General features: G+C 34.7%; 1 protein-coding gene across 6 annotated transcripts in view; it reads right to left on the bottom strand.

Moving 5' to 3' along the window:
• Positions 1 to 20,725, bottom strand: part of LOC123524283 (FGGY carbohydrate kinase domain-containing protein-like) — a 69,181-nt gene that overhangs the window by 24,788 nt on the left and 23,668 nt on the right. For all 6 annotated transcript variants that reach the window (XM_053539025.1, XM_053539022.1, XM_053539021.1 and 3 more), the window contains 4 exons: positions 16,606 to 16,703; positions 14,232 to 14,339; positions 9,013 to 9,074; positions 401 to 557 (listed from right to left, as the gene is read on the bottom strand). In XM_053539025.1, the coding sequence (XP_053395000.1) occupies positions 401 to 557; positions 9,013 to 9,074; positions 14,232 to 14,339; positions 16,606 to 16,703 (425 nt within the window). The remainder of the gene's footprint in view (positions 1 to 400; positions 558 to 9,012; positions 9,075 to 14,231; positions 14,340 to 16,605; positions 16,704 to 20,725) is intronic.

Consider the following 20,725-nt stretch of genomic DNA (forward strand, 5'->3'; position numbering starts at 1 on the left):
TATTCCCCTAATGGGAAACATTAGTCAGTTACTTCCCTTGATTATGTCCAAGAAGTAGATTGGTCCTACCTCTGTTTTTATCGTTGACTTCTTTGTAATTTTCAAAAGCAGTATCTATTATAAAATTCATTAGATTGGAAAATGATTAAGGACATGATTTCTTTTAGTGGCCCATTGTTAAATTTAGGTTTGTTTAATAATTTTTATTTAGAAACCTATGCATAAAAAGCATATTTATTTTGACGAAAAACAACATCTTTGACAATGGTTATAACAAAAAAGTCAGAGTAATCCAACTGAAAGGGACCAATGTAGTATTTGGTTATCCTTGCACTTTATCCTACAACTTTTCAAGGGAAGTAACCATCTCATTCAAGCTAATTATTATTCTAGCACCTACCATTCCTTTCAAAGTATGATCAGCTAGTGGTGACCTGTTGCCATGGAAATCAGGCCACATGTGGAAGTCCTTGGTCAATTCTGCCATACTTGACAGTCCCTGGCTCCTTGCTTCATTCTCCAGAAGTTCAAACAGGTAATCTGTTATATGCTGGTTCCTAAATCAAATAACAAGATGCTTTCAGGTCAGATGTTATATATATATATATTGACATGTAGCTTTTGATTGATTGAAGAAAGTGTAAGAAAACTCTGTAAGAGTCAGTGAGACATACTGTAAAATCATTTAATTTCGTGGGCATGAAATTTCGTGGTTTTGGTCAAAACAGCAATTTCGTGGGGATATGAATTTATGGAGTTCAACTTTTGAACATAAAATGAATGGGAATTTTACTTGTTCGTTGGGATTAAATTTCGTGGACTGACTCAACCACAAAATCCACGAAAATTAGTCCCCCATGAATAATAATGATTTCGCAGTAAGCTGATTGGATAAAAAGGTAATGTTTACAATCATAAAATTTGTGTCGGGATTAAGCAATACAGTGTTTTCTGTGAAATTTGGAATATTTTACATGTGTCTGGCTGAATGCATGACTTTTTAAATGCCTCTTTTGAATAGTAGGTGTCAGTGGACATTTTACCTCTTAATGCCATTCAGCAGAGGAGGTAGGTGTGTTAGAAGAATAATTGTAAAACATTGGATTGGATAAGCCTATATAAAAATAACTATTTTGTTTTGTATCTGACATGTTATTTTATTGAAACACTCAGTTTTCAATAGTCATCTCTTTAATTTTGGGGTATGTTACAGAGTAATTTTTAATAATGAAAACCTCTGAAAAAATCAATAGCAGTGCTGGACCTTCAATACAAGTGCTGACGGTGGACAGCAATGCTCATCGATTCAAAAGCCTTGTCAAAGAATATCAAAGTGGTAAAAGGGGCATAACTTTGCATAAAAAAGTCAAAATAAAGTTATTGAACCTGTACACTGTAATACTATGTCAGATCAAAACAGTGAAGTTTCAGTCTATTCCCACAAGTGGTTACTAAGATACCAGTTTACACATAATCAGTGACTGAAAATAGCTAAGTCTGAAAAGCTGCATAATATTGTGATAAAGTGAAATATGATAGTGAAACCTGTGCACTGTATGTCAAATCATCACACTGAATAAGTATTATGATGTTAAACCCATGCCAGCTAGTGGTTACTGAAGTACCTTCTAGCCGGGGAGCCAAGGCATGAAAAAATGGATTTACCTGTCCGGTCATGCTATAGTCAGTTTCTATACATATTATGAAAGTACAAAGTCTCGCGGATCAGAAAAATCGGGCCTGCAAAACAAAAGCTCTTGCAAAATTTGAGAATATCAATGGGAGATAACTCTGTATATTTGCAGTTTTTTAAGATTCAAATCGTTTTTTCACTAACAAAACATAGCATCGTGTTTCTAAAATCAGTTCAAATATATATCTTTTAACATTGCTTTTACGCATAAGGCTTATGTTGAAAAATACGCAAAATGTACTCATTTTATGTACATTTTATTATAAGATTTGGCACCTTAAATACCAGAGAATAAAATAAAAATATTTAACCTAAAATTTACAGTATGAAGAAGTAACCTTTGAAATGGTCTTATTTCTCAAAGTCATTTATTAATACCGCTGCGAAACAGTCTGTTAGAATAGAGATCATCTAGATACTCTAGTTCAGGTTTGGCTAAGAAATACGCAAATCCGGGGTATTTTATGTACCCCACCCACTTTATATAATGCAAAAAATGTATAACAAAAATATTCGACCAACAACCAAGAAGATAAATTCTTTTTATCACGTATACAATATAATCTATATTTTTGACCATATAAAGCTGGATGAGGGGTATTTAAAAGATTTTAAACAGAAAAAGGGGGTAGGAAAACCTATGTATTTTACAACCGATAATTAGAATTAACAACCCGTTATTAAATAAGAGCAACACTAATGAAAGGCGATGAAACCTTTTCTTGCAAACTATTTATTTGGAAAGTAATTTATTTAAATACTCTTTCGTACAATCTAGTTCGGTTTTGGCTAAGAAATACGCTAATACGGGGTATTTTATGTACCCCACCCACTTTATATAATGCAAAAAATGTATAATAAAAAATATTCGACCAACAACCAAGACGATATATTCTTTTTATCACGTATACAATATAATCTATATTTTTGACCATATAAAGCTAGATGAGGGGTATTTAAAAAAATTTAAACAGAAAAAGGGGGTAAGAAAGGCTATTTATTTTACAACCGATAATTAGAATAAACAACCCGTTATTAAATAAGAGCAACACTAATGGAAGTCGAAGAAACCTTTACTTGCAAACTATTCATTTGGAAAGTAATTTATTTAGATACTCTTTAATGCAATCTAGTTCAGGTTTGGCTAAAAAATACGCAAATCCTGGGTATATTATGTACCCCACCCACTTTATATAATGCAAGAAAATGTATAATAGAAATATTTGACAAAAAAATCAATGAGATATATTCTTTTTATCACGTATACAATGTAATCTATGTTTTTGACCATATAAAGCTGGATGATGGGTATTTAAAAGATTTTAAGTAGAAAAAGGGGGTACCCCACCCACTTTATATAATTATCTAATGCAAAAAATTCATAATAAAAATATTCGACCAAAATAAAGGAAATATATACTTTTTATCTCGCATACAATGAAATGCATATTCTTGACAATTTAAAGATAGATGAGGGGTATTTAAAAGATTTTAATAGAAAATATGGGTATGAAAATGATGTCTTTTACAACCGGCGGGTAATTAGTTAACAACCTGTTATTTACCATTTGATAAATACAAGCAAGACTAATGAAAGGGGTGAAACCTTTACTTGCAAACTTTTCATCTGAAAAGAAATTCATTTTAATACTCTAGATCTTTCGTGCAATCTAGTTTAGGGTTGGCGACAAAAAGCGCACATCCTTGGTATTTTATGTACCCCACCCACTTTATATAATGAAAAAAATGTATAATAAAAATATTAGACCATCAATCAAGAAGAGTTATTCTTTTTGTCACGTATACAATATAATCTATATTTTGACAACTTAAAGATGGATTCGGAGTATTTAAGAGATTTTAAATTAAAAACAGTAGCCAATAATTAGAATTAACAACTGTTCATTATGATGTGATAAAATGCAAGCAACATTACCGAAAAGTACTGAAACCTTTACATTCAAACTTTAATTTTTTATTATCTCATTTGAATTATTAGTAACTTTCATTTGCAAGTTTGTCAAATCCAAAAAACAGAAGTAATTGATTCACCAACCGACCTTGAATAAGGCAAATAATTTTACCATAGGGGTAAAAATAGCGAAAATGCAAGGAAAACGATATTGCTAGTCCGATGTTCTCTTAAAATGAATATAGTTAAATGCCGATTCATTTGGAAAGTTCGTGACTGCAAAACTTATCCAACTGCTAAATGAAAAGTCAAGGGCAGTTACTCTTCACTAATTTTAAAACATATCTTGGAATTATTATCAAGGTGATTTGCATTAAATATGATCCGCGCCATAAGATAACCAACATAGTGCATTTGCGACCAGCATCGAACCAGACCAGACTGCGTATCCGCACAGTCTGGTCAGGACCCATGCTATTCGCTAACAGTTTCTCTAATTGCAATAGGCTTTGAAACCGAACAGCATGTATCCTGACCAGACTGCGCGAATGCGCAGGCTGGTCTGGATCGATGTTTGTCGCAGATGCACTATGTTTGTTTTCTGGATCTATACTGGTCACAAATACACTACGTTTGTTTTCTCATGGTGCGGCTCATATAACGATGGAACCTATCTAAGTTATATAAAATATGATATAAAGAAGGGGTGTTTGTAAAAAACATATGCCCCCATGATGGTTTGTTGAAGGCAAAGGGGAGTGTTAAGTTCTAATTTTATAACATTGACCTTGACCTTATTAACATCAGGTGCCTTCTACAGACTACAAACATTACATTTTAAGGGGATCGACTGACAAAACGTTCCTTATTTACTGAGTAGTAATCATAAAAGACTTGAGCTAGGTAATTGTGACCTTCGTCCTTGATCAATTGTCGCAAAACAATATTGCTCATTTACTGACCGCAGAAAATAATTCTTTTAATTTCAGTGATAGCTGATAAGGTTTTTAAAGTCATTGAGCGGAAACCAGACTTTATTCTGTAAAGGCACGAATGGAAAATGCTTAAGATATTGTATCTGCGCCAAATCTAATATAAAATACACTGTATCCTGCTGGTGTAATGCAATGCCTCAAAAGTGCCGCAGAATAAAACACAGTCTGTTTGACACAGAATTAGATGAATTTGATTAATACTAGCGTATAAGTTGCGAAAAAGACATATTGAACTGTTGCAGTGTAAAATCTTATATTTAAAGTTAAAACAACATAACGTATTACCATTTACACTGCCAGTGCAAGTTGTAGTACAAGATAAAATCATTTTTGTGGTGTAGCCGTAAAGTTTAAATTGATACAAGTATTTCTATATACAGATCGGAAAAATAGTTACGCATGATATTATGAAGTATTGTGTTAATGTCTACTTAAATTGCACGTACAGATGTAACTATTTGTCGTTAGTACTGCAGGAATGTGTAACTAAAATTGTGCTCCAGATGGACCGCATATAAATAAAATTCAGATTACTATTATAGCCTTTAGTGCCAAACCAGTAAATGTTATCTAAAATGATATGACTCTTTGTATAAATACTTGGTTCATGGCACATTGTTTTCAATTCGTGAAAAAAATACAACAAATGTTTAATTCTAATGTCGTGTATAAAAACACTAATTGAAGGGCTTGCCTATCAATAGTAAAAATTATTTGTTGTTTGTCATCCAGACATAGAGCAATATACTAGGTAATTTATAAGTAATAACAAACAAGCTATTCAATAAGTTTATAATTTAGATTATCTAAGACTTACACTAGCATTTTCTGAGAAAAAAGGGTCATGTATATCGTTCACCTGTTACATTTGGCATAGGGATCATCAAGATAAATATTTTGACCAAGTTTTATGAAGATAGTGTAATTAATATGACCTCATGAATGTTAACAGACTTTTCGTTTGATTTTAGCGGGTAACCTAGTTTTTAATCCCATATGACCCAGTTTCTAACTTGGCATAGGAATCATCAAGACAAACATTCTGACCAAATTTCATAAGATAGCATCATTAATGTAGCATCTACGTTGCTATCAAGCTTTTCCTTTTATTTGACCTGGTAACCTAGTTTTTGACCCCACATAATCCAGTTTCAAACTTGGCCTAAAGATGATCAAGTTTGCAAGTTTGTGTAAGATCAAAGCATAAATGAAACCTCTTTATGGCTAAAAGGTCAATCTAGTCGGTTTTCGAACTGAACCGAGATCGTATTGTGACTTAAGTCGTAAATGTGGTAAAAGTCAAACGTAAAATGTCATTTCTAGCGTGTTCATAATGTAACAATTAACAAATTTTGGCACTTTCAGGGTTGAAATAGGGATCGTTATTCTGTAACCTATGATTTGATTTGATGAAGTCATCATGGAATGCAAGATTTATTGCTGTTAAAGATATTTTGCAAGTTTGTTTCAGCCAACATGGCAAATTTTGGTCCTTTAAGGGGCCACCACTCTAGAACACATTATGGGATCTCGCCACTTTTTGACAAGAACCGAGATATTATGCCAGTAGAATTTATGTGCAAGTTTGATTAAAATCAATTGCAAAATGTGATCTCTACCCTGTTCACAAGCCAAAACAAACTTTTGGCTCCTTAAGGGGCCCTAACTCTGGAACCCATTATGCGATTTGGCCAGTTTTCAAAGCGAGATTTTATACCAGTACAAGTTGCTATGTTGTTTCTCATCAGTGTTAGGATTCCTCCCTTGCTCCTACCCAACCTGTCACAACGGAAGCACTGGCAGCCTCTTAACATTGAAGGATTTATCCTCGCTAAGGTGAATCTCTTCGATGCGGCAGACCTGAATGTCCTTATCAAACAATATGTTCTCTAATTCATTTTCTTATTGAGAAGTCCTTCTGCATTCCAATGCACAACCTTGAAAGGTTGCATTGACATCTTTTTTTTTTTTTTCTTTTTTTTTTTTGTTCCTGGTGGCCAGTACATTTCCTTCCTCATCTACTAGCTCTTATACAAGTTGCGCGCAAGTTTGATTAAAATCAGTAGTAAAATATGGTTTCTATCGTGTTCAAAAGTAATTGTGGACGGACGTATGGATGGACGAAGGCGATCACAAAAGCTTACCTTGTGTCACTACGTGACAGGTGAACCAAAACTCTGATAGAATCTATTTGAATTATATATGTTTGGGGGATATAATTACGACTTTTTTGTACGATCTGTAAAATGTCTTGAATAGTGATATAATGAACTATCATTACATTAATTAGTTTTAAAATCTTCTGAATAGCAAAGATTATTCAAAATGTCTCATTTTATAAACATTAAAGTTACACATTATGTCAAATTTCTACATTACATTCAACACATTAGAACTACATTCCATCTATCTGTTTATCATGAGAATGGTAAAAACAGATGTGTACAACCCGAAGCAAGCATTTATACTTTGTTAATTTGCAAAAACTGTATTGATCGATTAATCACATTTTATACATAGTTTTAGATGGGTGGCGTAATGTTCATACCCCTACAATTTCACAGTTTTGACAAAATTGCACAAAAGAGTATTTAAATAATTTACTTTCAAATGAATAGTTAGCAAGTAAATATTTCGTCGCCTTTTATTATTGATGCTTGTATTTATTAAATGGTAAATAACGGGTTGTTTGTTCTAATTATCGGATGTAAAATACATAGGTTTTCCTACACCCTTTTTCTATTCAAAATCTTTTAAATACCCCTCATCCATCTTTAGATTGTCATAAATATAAATTATATTGTATATGTGATAAAAAAGAATATATCTCATTGATTTTTCGTCGAGTATTTTTATTTTACATTTTTGCATTATATAAAGTGGGTGGGGTACATAAAATACCCCGGTTTTGCGTATTTCTTAGCCACGCCTGGAGTAGATTGCACGGAAGAGTATTTAATTAAATTACTTTCCAACTGAACAGTTTGTAAGTAAAAGTTTCATCACCTTTCATTAATGTTGCTCTTATTTAATAACGGATAGTTAATTTTATTATCGGTTGTAAAATACATAGGTTTTCCTATCCCCTTTTTCTATTTAAAATCATTTAAATACCCATCATCCAGCTTTATATGGTCAAAAATATAGATTATATTGTATACGTGATAAAAAGAATATATCGTCTTGGTTGTTGGTCGAATATTTTTTATTATACATTTTTTGCATTATATAAAGTGGGTGGGGTACATAAAATACCCCGTATTAGCGTATTTCTTAGCCAAAACCGAACTAGATTGTACGAAAGAGTATTTAAATAAATTACTTTCCAAATAAATAGTTTGCAAGAAAAGGTTTCATCGCCATTCATTAGTGTTGCTCTTATTTAATAACGGGTTGTTAATTCTAATTATTGGTTGTAAAATACATAGGTTTTCCTACCCCCTTTTTCTGTTTAAAATCTTTTAAATACCCCTCATCCAGCTTTATATGGTCAAAAATATAGATTATATTGTATACGTGATAAAAAGAATTTATCTTCTTGGTTGTTGGTCGAATATTTTTATTATACATTTTTTGCATTATATAAAGTGGGTGGGGTACACAAAATACCCCAGATTTGCGTATTTCTTAGCCAGACCTGAACTAGAGTATCTAGATGATTTTCTATTCTAACAGATTGTTTCGCAGTGGTATTAATAAATGACTTTGAGAAATAAGACCATTTCAAAGGTTACTTCTTCATACTGTAAATTTTAGGTTAAATATTTTTATTTTATTCTCTGGTATTTTAGGTGCCAAATCTTATAATAAAATGTACATAAAATGAGTACATTTTGCGTATTTTTCAAGCATAAGCCTTATGCGTAAAAGCAATGTTGAAATATATATATTTGAACTGATTTTAGAAACATGATGCCATGTTTTGTTAGTAAAAAAGCGTTTTGAATCTTAAAAAACTGCAAATATACAGAGTTATCTCCCCTTAATATTCTCAAATTTCGCAAGAGCTTTTGTTTTGCAGGCCCGATTTTTCTGATCCGCGAGACTTTGCACTTTCATAATATGTATAGAAACTGACTATAGCATGACCGGACAGGTAAATCCTGTTTCTAGGCACTTTTCGCACTTTTGGCTCCCTGGCTATTCTGGCATACAAAAACTTTACCAAAACTGATGAGTACAAAAAGATGAATAACTTTGTAAAACTACAAAATATAACTATGAAACCTAAATACTGTACGTCAGATCATCACAGTGAACAAGACATTTAGTGTGTAAAGTTCCGATCCATTCCTGGTTTCTGATATACCAGCTTACATATGAGGGTTGATCCAGGCATAATGTCATCGGAGCCGAAACAAAAACTGTCTAACGACAGCAGGCTCTCTACAATCTGAAGTCTTGAGAGTTACCTGCTTTGAGCCTGTTTCAATGTATCTTGGTAAGCAGTATGTGTTTCTATGACAAAGTCCATCTGAAATATTATTATTATACCACATTTATATAGCACTCTTTTCATACAAAATATGTGCGTTCAAAAGTGCTTTACAAAGACATTAAAGAACACATACATACATATATATATATACATGTAAATACATTGGTAAAAGATTAAAAGGAATAGTAATTAAAACAAGGTCATCCATAAAATATGCTCAACGTTAAGTTACATTACATATACTATTGAAGGAGAACAATTCCTTTCTCAACACGAAACAAACCTGTCATGATTTTGTTATTTTTGTTTGATTGTTTTGGGCCAAATGCCATTTTCAACAGTATTTCAGATTTTGTAATTTTACAGAACACGTGTGGAAGAGATGTGTTTTCAAAGATTTTTTAAATGCGGACAGTGAGTTTGAATCTCGATCAAGTGATGACAATAACTCATCATTTTTTTCCCCAAAAATCAGATGAGCTAAAAATAAAAAAAAATTGCTGAGGGGTGGTGGGGGGGAAGGGATACATGATCGGGGTGGTGGGGATGACTGAGTGGAGGAGCGAGGTGGGGGACGGTACAACTTTCCATGTTGATAAATATTCATGGAAGGTTTGAAAAAAAATTTAAAAAAGGAATGAAGGAATGAAAAAAAAAACATATATATATTTTTTTTTGGGGGGGGGGAGGGGATGGAGGGGGGAGTTGGGAGGGGGTGTGACATGGGCAGTGGGGGTGACTGGGTGTGGGGTACACAACTTCACATGTTGATAATCAATGTTCATGGAAAAAATGAAAGAAGTTCAATAAAATTCTACCAATCTGTTAGTTTATTATGTACAAATATATGCATTTTAAACTATTAAAGGGAATAACTCTGAAGCTACTGACAAAATTGTGTGTGCACTACAACATAATGGTGATCTAAATTATGCCACAAGTTATGAAGCAGAAATTGCCATATTTATAGTACCCTATAAAGTTAACACTAGAATCTTCTAAGGGCCATAACTCTGGTGTTACTTGGACAATCTAACTGAAACTTGATGGGCCATATTTCCCTCTAGTGGTGAACATGTATATGAAGTTTTATTTCAATATTGTTTTATTTCAATATTCCTAACCACTTCCTAGATATGGCCCTGGACTGACGGACGGAGGAAAAGATGGACAGAAGGACAACGCCAAACCTATATCCCTCAGCCTTCGGGTGGGGATAATAAAGGAGTTGGTCTAGATCCACAACCTCCTATTAAATGGACCACATTTTTGAGTTTCTTCAGTCACAACAACTTCCATCCAGACATCATTTCAGTCATATGCCAGTATCTTGGAAAAACCACCTTCCCTCATGCCAGTAACATGGTATCCTAGCAACAAAGAATTAGCTGGGACCGACAAATCATAAAGGGAGATATTTATTTATTTTGTTTGGTTTAACGTCGCACCGACACCATTTTAGGTCATATGGCGACTTTGCAGCTTTGATGGTGGAGGAAGACCCCAGGTGCCCCTTCGAGCATGATTTCATCACGAGCGGGCACCTGGGTAGAACCACAGACCTTCCGTAAGCCAGCTGGATAAAGGGAGATAATCAACCTCAACAACCCTGCCACAAAGAACTTAGAATGAAGATGTTGCAACTCATATGAAATAAAGAAGGGAGCAACCACTTTTTCCCACAAGCTGTCGGTTTAAAGTTGATTGGTTTAACCCTTATCAAGATTAACATTCTGACCAAGTTTCATAAAGATACAGTCATAAATGTGGCCTCTAGAGTGTTAACAAGCTTTTCCTTTGATTTGACCTAGTGACCTAGTTTTTTTCCCCACTTGACCTAGATTTCAATGTGACCTATAGGTCATCAAGATTAACATTCTGGCCAAGTTTCATTAAGATACGGTCATAAATGTGGCCTCTACAGTGTTAACTAGCTTTTCCTTTGATTTGACCTGGTGACCTAGTTTTTGGTCCTACATGACCCAGATTCAAATTGGACCTTGAGATCATCAAGATTAACATTCTGACATTGTTTCATGAAGATATAGTGATAAATGTGGCCTCTACAGTGTTAACAAGCTTTTCCTTTGATCTGACCTGGTGACCTAGTTTTTAACCCCAGATGACCCAATATCGAAACTGTCCAAGATTTTATTGAGGGTAACATTCTGACCAAGTTTCATTAAGATTGGGCCAAAATTGTGACCTCTAGAGTGTTAACAAGTTTTTCCTTTGATTTGACCTAGTGACCTTGTTTTTGACCCCAGATGACCCAATATCAAACTCATCCAAGATTTTGTTTAGGGTAACATTCTGACCAAGTTTCATTAACATTGGGCCAAAATTGTGACCTCTAGACTCTCTAGAGTGTTAACAAGCTTTTCCTTTGATTTGACCTGGTGACCTAGTTTTTGACCCCAGCTGACCCAATATCAAACTCATCCAAGACTTTATTGAGGGTAACATTTTGACCAAATTTCATTAAGATTAGGCCAAAATTGTGACCTCTAGAGTGTTAACAAGCTTTTCCTTTGATTTGACCTGGTGACCTAGTTTTTGACCCCAGATGACCCAATATCGAACTCATCCAAGATTTTATTGAGAGTAACATTCTGCCCAAGATTCATTAAGATTGGACCAAAATTGTTTTGTTTGTTTGTTTTGGGTTTAACGCCATTTTTCAACAGTATTTCAGTCATGTAACGGCGGGCAGTTAACCTAACCAGTGTTCCTGGATTCTGTACCAGTACAGACCTGTTCTCCGCAAGTAACTGACAACTTCCCCACATGAATCAGAGGTGGAGGACTAATGATTTCAGACACAATGTCGTTTATCAAATAGTCACGGAGAACATACGCCCCGCCCGAGGATCGAACTCACGACCCCGCGATCCGTAGACCAACGCTCTTACCTACTGAGCTAAGCGGGCTATTAAGAATAGAGGTCATTTACTAAAAACAGTCAATAATCTTATGAAGTTTGGCAACTATAGACAGAAACATTTCACAGTTACTGATAGGAAACCTTTTCAGTCTCAAGGTCATTGTGAACTTGACTTTTGACATAGGAATGCCAAACAAGAGGACCATGATGGTCCTGAATCGCTCACCTCTTCCCACATGACCCAGTTTTGAGTATGACGTCGTTTTTTCTATTATTTGACATAGTGACCTAGTTTTTGAGCTCATGTGACCCAGTTTTGAACTTGACCTAGATATTATCAAGATAAAAATTCTGACCAATTTTCAAGAAGATCCATTGAAAAATATGGTCTCTAGAGAGGTCACAAGGTTTTTCTATTATTTGACCTATTGACCTAATTTTCGAAGGTACATGACCCTCTTTTGAACTTTATCTAGATATCATCAAGGTGTACATTCTCACTAATTTTCATGAAGATCTCATGAAAAATATGGCCTCTAGAGAGGTCACAAGGTTTTTCTATTTTTATATCTACTGGCCTAGTTTTTGACCGCACATGACCAAGTTTCAAAACTGACCTAGATATCATCAAGGTGAACATTCAGATAAATTTTCATGAACAGCCATTGAAAAATATGGCCTCTAGAGAGGTCAAAAATTTTTAATAATTTTAGACCTACTGACCTAGTTTTTGACTGCAGTTGACCCAGTTTCAAAATTAACCTAGATATCATCAAGATGAACATTCAGACCAACTTTCATACAGATCCCATGAAAGGTATGGCCTCTAGAGAGGTCACAAGGTTTTTTTTATTACTTGACCTACTGACCTAGTTTTTGATGGCACATGACCCAGTTTCAAACCTGACCTAGATATCATCAAGGTGAACATTCTGACCAATTTTTATGGAGATCCATTTACAAGTATGGCCTCTAGAGAGGTCACAAGGTTTTTCTATTTTTAGACCTACTGACCTAGTTTTTGACCGCACATGACCCTGTTTCTAACCTGACCTAGATATCATCGAGATGAACATTCAGACCAACTTTAATAAAGATCCCATGAAAAATGTGGTCTTTAGAGAGGTCACAAGGTTTTTCTATTATTTGACCTACTGACCTAGTTTTTGTAGGCACGTGACCCACTTTCGAACTTGACCTAGATATCATCAAGGTGAACATTCTGACCAATTTTCATGAAGACCTCATGAAATATATGGCCTCTAGAGAGGTCACAGTGTTTTTCTATTTTTAGACCTACTGACCTAGTTTTTGATCGCACGTGACCCAGTTTCGAACTTGACCTAGATATCATCAAGATGAACATTCAGACCAACTTTCATACAGGTCCCATAAAAAATATGGCCTTTATAGAGGTCACAAGGTTTTTCTATTATTTGACCTACTGACCTAGTTTTTGATGGCACGTGACCCAGTTTCGAACTTGACCTAGATATCATCAAGGTGAACGTTCTGACCAATTTTCATGAAGATCTTGCGAAATATATGGCCTCTAGAGAGGTCACAAGGTTTTTCTATTTTTAGACCTACTGACCTAGTTTTTGATGGCACGTGACCCAGTTTCGAACTTGACCTAGATATCAAGGTGAACATTCTGACCAATTTTCATGAAGATCTTGTGAAATATATGGCCTCTAGAGAGGTCACAAGGTTTTTCTATTTTTAGACCTACTGACCTAGTTTTTGACGGCACGTGACCCAGTTTCGAACTTGACCTAGATATCATCAAGATGAACATTCTGACCAACTTTCATAAAGATCCCATGAAAAATGTGACCTCTAGAGTGGTCACAAGCAAAAGTTTACGGACGGACGGACGCACGCACGCACGCACGGACGACTGACACCGCGCGATCACAAAAGCTCACCTTGTCACTTTGTGACAGGTGAGCTAAAAACAATAGGGGTCATTTACTGACCACAGACAATTGTCTTATGACATTTGGCACCCATAGGCTAAAACATTCTAAACTTATTGACACTCTCAAGATCACTTTGACCATGACATTTAATGAAGTACAGGAATCATCTTTCAACTGCAGGAAATCATCTGAAGAAGTTTGACAGACAAACCCCAAAGAATTCTTAAGTTATTCATCAGAAAATATGTCTACCGAAAGATGAACCAACTGACCAACAAGAGCACATGTCCCCTCTTTTTCCAAGAGGGCATAAAAATCTAATCCAAAGGATATTAAGTTCTGTTGTAATTATATCTATCATTAAACATAATTTTTCTTGATGCTCACCAGTTTGCCAGCAGCACTCTGTCCTCCCTCTGCTGACCAGTAGCCAGGAACAATCGCTGACCAATTTGGCCCCCATACACCAGGAACAAATAATGCTTCCTCGCTTAACTGAAAGCGAAGAATGAGAGATGAACATCACAATGTCTACAGTCCACATAAATTTTCATGCACTATTAATTGGCATTGCAATTCCTATTGTGCACTGACCATAAGGTATGGAAAGCCAAAGCTGTCTTATGTCCAGACATTTTATGTTAAAATGTCTTATTATATTTAAAAGTTATGTTTTCATGTCAGTGTGGTGATACAATAACACAGCTTTTGACATAAAAAGACACTACTTGTACGAGTTTACACTACACTTTGACATGATAACATAGCTTATCAACACCACACCTATAAAAGATAACATGACTAGTTAACATAATAAGACACTTTTGACAAGTTAACACCACACTGAATGAAAAGATAACATGAAATGTCTAAACATAAGACAGCTGCTGCCTTCCATAATAACAGCTGAATATTTTTATTTACATCATGGCTTTCTATGGGCTGGACTTGTTAACATTATATCACATTGCCATATGAACTGCACATGGTTTAACAGACACTGACCAAGGGATATGTGACTCTTTAAATGACCACAGAATGTTAGTGGAAGTAAGGATACCATTTTGTCCCTAAATTGAATATTTGTAACTTTAATACAAGACTGATCGGTGGATCATTTAAAGTCCCATAAGGCTTTAAATTTTATGTTAAATGCAGATGGAACGGCACGTTCAAATAGCTGTTACGCATAATTCTAATATGCTTGTTTCTGTTAATACATGCTTACTCTAAAATGATGTCATACTTAAAGGTGATCGTCAATGTTTCTGTTGCGACAAAGAAAGAGTGTTACTATATTTTATCTTATGTTTTAGATAAACGGCGTATCAGAATAAAAATAATGTATAGCAAAAGTACGTTTTACTTCAATCAATACGCTCAAAATAGGTAATACTTTGCCAGAATAAGTCACTCCAAGTCAAGCTATGCCCTAGTGAAATTATTCTACAGATGTATAACCTCTTTTTACTGTATTAATAAGGTTAAAACATGATTTTTCTATGCATCATTTCTTTATTATACGGTTAGAAAAATGCTACTTTTAATACTGCATACAAACTTTTACAGTCAGAGCCATAGAGGGAGGTAATAATAAACAATAAATTCACTTTCCACTATGTTCTCAATATTCAAACCTCTGGTAAATATTAGAGAAAACAATATCAGAAAAAGGCTTTAACCCTTACCCTGCTAAATTTTTATAATGAACTTGTCCATCTTCCAATTTGGACAGTACCATTAACTGTTAAAAGGGGTGCTTACCAAAAAGATACTGACTGAATAGCGAACAGTGCAGATCATGATCAGATTGCACAGATGTGCAGGCTGATCATGATCTACACTGGTCACAAAGGCAGAATAAATCTTGTCTAGCATGGTAAGGGTTTAACAAGAAATTTATATATTGTTACTATGTTCATAAAGGAATATGTGGCAGCCACATTTCAAACAAAGGCACTTATAATGAGCCTTTAAAACACTGAACATGAAATAAAATAAACCTTTATATGCAAGAAATGAACTGCGGTTGCATTGACAGTATGTGTTTGCCCCTAAACTAATATATTCAAACCCTGTAAGAAAATGTACCCTCAGGTATCATATATTTAGCATACATGAGCAAACATGGCTTCTAAATCCACTCAGTAACTTCATTCCTATAATACTGCCTCTGAATCCATATACATGTATAAGAAAAACATGGCCTCTGAAACCATATATTTCATACCTGTAAGAAAAGGTGGCCTCCACACATATAAAATTCATATAAGTAAGAAACTTTTGTCTGAACCTTTATATTTCATACCCATAAGAAAACGTGACCTTAAAGACATTTTAAATAAGGTAAAATTAATAATTCAGACTCATGAATATTTTACTCAAAAAATTCTTTACATTGTTTTCAAACATTTATTAGATCATTAACCTTTAGCCTGCTGGCAGCAAGTGATTCTTCCTTTGTGACCAGTGCAGACCTAGATCAGCCTGCACATCCGTAGTACTGTTTGCTATTCAGTCAGTCAAATTTTCAGTGAACACCCCTTTGAATAATAAGTGGTACTGCTCAAACTGAATGATAGAAGTTAGAACAGTCCATTTCAGAAATTTAGCAGAGTAAATGTTCAATCCTACTGCTAGGTGAACGTCAAACAAAAAATCTCACTATTACAGAGAATTTCTATAAAAGCCAAAATAAAAGGTCATAGACATGAACTGTAGAAGAAAACAAGTACTGTTGGAACCTTATTTTTAGTCTTACCTGCATGTGGCATGTGGATGTTCCACTGATCATGGCTACCCTGCTGTGAAGTGGGGGGATTGATATGGAACTGTCCGATGGAATACAACCTAGGCAACCTAAAATTTTCAACAAGCTGAGATTTAGAATCAAATGTAAAATGAGAATATTACCTAAAGGTCTTAAATATATAAGATTAATAAATTTGATGACATCACTGCTTCAAGATTGGTACATAAATAATTTGATTATGTGCTACCCTCCAAACGACAGCCTGTCAAAGTGTAATTTCAAGGTTCAAGTATGCAGTGACCTTGACCTACTGACCCTCCAGAACAAAAAGAGTCATCTATTATTATTATGTGCAAATCTTAAAAAGTATGGGCAAAGTGTTCTCAAGCAAATGACAGGAAATCAGTGGAACCATTTGAACAAATCTGAGGGAGGACCGTATAAGGATACTACAGACCAAGTTTGGTGACCATCCATTGATTGGTTCGTCAGCAGAAGTTGTTATCAGAATCTGATTTTAGTCTAGTTTCTGTGGCCTTGACCTTCATGGTCTAACTAATTAGTTTGATGCCACACACCAAGTTAATAAACCAGAAATAGTTTTAGCCCGAAGGTGACCTTGACCATTTAACCCTGACCTTGCTAAATTTCTATAATGAACTTGTCCATCTTCCAATTTGGACAGTACCATTAATTGTTAAAAGGGGTGCTTACCAAAAAGATACTGGCTGAATAGTGAACAGTGCAGATCATGATCAGACTGCATGGATGTGCAGGCTGATCATGATCTACACTAGTCGCAAAGGCAGAATCAATCATGTCCAGCATGGTAAGGGTTAAACAATATCATGTAAATTTCTGAAAAATAGCAACTACCTTTTCAAATTTGACAGGAAGAGGTCAATGTGTCTCCAGTTATTGATAAGAAACAAAATTCAGACTAAAGTTCAATTTGAACATGAACTTTCACCTACTGACCCTCAAAACAATAATGGTCATCTTCTGACCACAGGCATTCTTCCTATGAATTCTTTCTTAAATTTACCAAATAACATTGTGCCATTTTCGGCACATTTCAAGTTATTTATAGAATTAAAGCAGGCTATCATTACACAGTGATTATGATCAACAAATGATCCGATATTTCGAAACAACAACATATGTAATCATTTAACAAATTATATAATCAAAATTTACAAAAACGAAAGTTTAAACAGGGCTGTCAAAGAGTCCTAGAGGTCATAATTTTTCTTGATGTCAAAACTTAGTTTTCTTAGTTTTTTTTTATTATAATGTACAAGCCAACACATACTTGTAGTAAAAGTAATAAATATAGTTTACAAACAGAAAATTGTATTACTTTAAATGAACTGACCACAACATCATACAACACTAAAAAAAGAGAAAATTCTAAGATATCAGGAAATTATTGCTATATTTCTCAGATTATATGCTATGGAAACACATGAGAATTAGTTGCGTTTAAATAATTTTTCCATTAAAATTGAAAACTGTTTGCCACGGGGTACCAAAGGTTAACTGTCTTAATTATATAAAAGCTTTACATGAATGGTCCTTAACCCTTAGCCTGCTAAATTTCTAAAATGGACTGTTCCATCATTCAGTTTGGGCAATACCATTTATTATTCGAAGGGGTGTTCACTGAAAATTTACTAACTGAATAGCGAACAGTGCAGACCATGATCAGACTGCACGGATGTGCAGGCTGATCTTGGTCTGCACTGGTCGCAAAGGCAGAATTCTTTGCCGCCAGCAGGCTAAGGGTTAAGTATGAATTCCACCGTAGTATATTGGTCAAGTTGGTAAGAAATTTTTAATTGCTGACCGAGGCAACACGAGTTTGATTCCTGACTCAGACGTGTCTTTCTTTTCTTGATCGGGTATTTCTTATGACCAAACTTCAATTTTTTAGAAAGATCAAATCAGCCAAAATCTAAAGTCTAGTCCCTTTATTATCTTTTAGTTGTTTTTAGTGCAAAAAAACCTCTAACCCATCTTTCTAATGTGTGTTCTTGTGTCTAAATGAAGAAGCCTCTCATCCATGTTAGAAAGTTTTTAAGCAACTTGCCCACAGTTTGGGTGAAATTTTTCAACATGTTCATTTCTACAATGTGTGGCAAAGAATGTATATGTAACACTGAAAAATGGTAAAACGAGCAGAAATAAATGTTAGATGTTCATAAAAACAAGAGCTGTCCATAAGACAGCGCACTCCACTATTCGCCAATTTGACAGTGAAATGAATTTATGTCTCAATTTAAAAAAAAATAATTTAAGTATGAAAGGGGCATAATTTGGTCAACAAGAAATCGGTAAAACTGAACGATGCTCCCCGATGCATGTACTTGTCCCAATATGGGGAATAACGTATTAGAAACAAAACAAAAATAGTGATAATGAAAAGAAGAAAATTGAATAAGGGAGATAATTCAAAAACTAGGTAAGGTAGAGTTATGGTTCTTTCTTTGACACTGCACTTCCTGTCAATGGTCTCAATCATTTTGTGAAGTTTCAATCAAATGCCATTAATACTTTTCAAGCAATGCTCCGGACAAGCCTTATTTTGTATAAAAAAGGGGAGATAATTCAAAAACTAGGTAAGAGTTATGGTTCTTTGACAATGCACTTCCCATCAATGGCCTCTATGATCATGTGAAGTTTCAATGAAATGCCATTAACAGTTTTCAAGTAATGCTCCGGACAAGCCTTATTTTGTATAATAAAGGGAGATAATTCAAAAACTAGGTAAGGCAGAGTTATGATTCTTTGACACTGCACTTTGTCTCAATGGCCTCTATGATTATGTGAAGTTTCAATCAAATGCCATTAATACTTTTCAAGTTATACTCCGGACAAGCCTTATTTTGTATAATAAAGGGAGATAATTCAAAAACTAGGTAAAGCAGAGTTATGGTTCTTTGACATTGTACTTCCCGTCAATGGCCTCTATCATTTTGTGAAGTTTCAATGAAATGCCATTAATATTTTTCAAGTAATGCCTCGGACAAGCCTTATTTGATAAAGGGAGATAATTCAAAAACTAGTTAAGGTAGAGTTATGATTCTTTGACATTGCACTTTGTCTCAATGGCCTCTATCATTATGTGAAGTATTAATACTTTTCAAGTTATACTCCGGAAAAGTGTGACGGACGGACGTCCCACCGAAATGAAGGAGGGGGCCATTTCTTTTGTTATTTTCTTTTGTTTGAATAGGGGGCCCTGGCCCTATAATCTATTGTAAACGGATTGAAGCTTTTGTTCTCTTTTGGTCTCTTTACTGTTAGGTGGCCCTCACATTCCTTTAAGTTGCTCGGATGGACGTAAGGACGGACAAAGCGGCAACTAAGAGTTATGGTTCTTTCTTTGACACTGCAATTCCCATCAATGGCCTCAATCATTTTGTGAAGTTTCAATCAAATGCCATTAATACTTTTCAAGTAATGCTCCGGACAAGCCTTATTTTGTATAATAAAGGGAGATAATTCAAAAACTAGGTAAAGTAGAGTTATGGTTCTTTGACACTGCACTTCTCGTCAATGGCCTCTATTATTATGTGAAGTTTCAATCAAATGCCATTAATAGTTTTCAAGTAATGCTCCGGACAAGCCTTATTCTGTATAATAAAGGTTTCAAGTTTCAAGTCATTATCTTATATTGTACTGAAGTTATATCCAGAAAGCGAAGATTGCCAAAAAACTTTAAGTATGAAAGGGGCATAATTCTGTCAAAAATATAATTAGAGTTATGGGGATTGTAACCACACATGCAGATGATGATTATAAAGAAATATTTTTAATTTCAAGTCATTATCAAAGATATGTCTATAAACGCAGCTTTCGAAAAAATTTAACATGAAAATAATTCCAAGTATAACAACCTGGTGACCTTGACCTTGGGTATAATGGGCCCAGCCCCTGCACATATTTTGTTTGTATGCTGGACAATGTTTATGTGAAGTTACAGTAAGATATAAGCAATAGTAACAAAGATATGACAGAAAAACAAAGGTTGCCGAAAAACTTTAACCTTAAAAATAACCTAAGTATAACAGCTTGGTGGCCTTGACCTTGGGTATAATGGGCCGCCCCTGCACATACTTTGTTTGCC

This window comes from Mercenaria mercenaria, chromosome 3 (genome assembly GCF_021730395.1).
Source record: "Mercenaria mercenaria strain notata chromosome 3, MADL_Memer_1, whole genome shotgun sequence".
Classification (NCBI taxonomy): domain Eukaryota; kingdom Metazoa; phylum Mollusca; class Bivalvia; order Venerida; family Veneridae; genus Mercenaria; species Mercenaria mercenaria.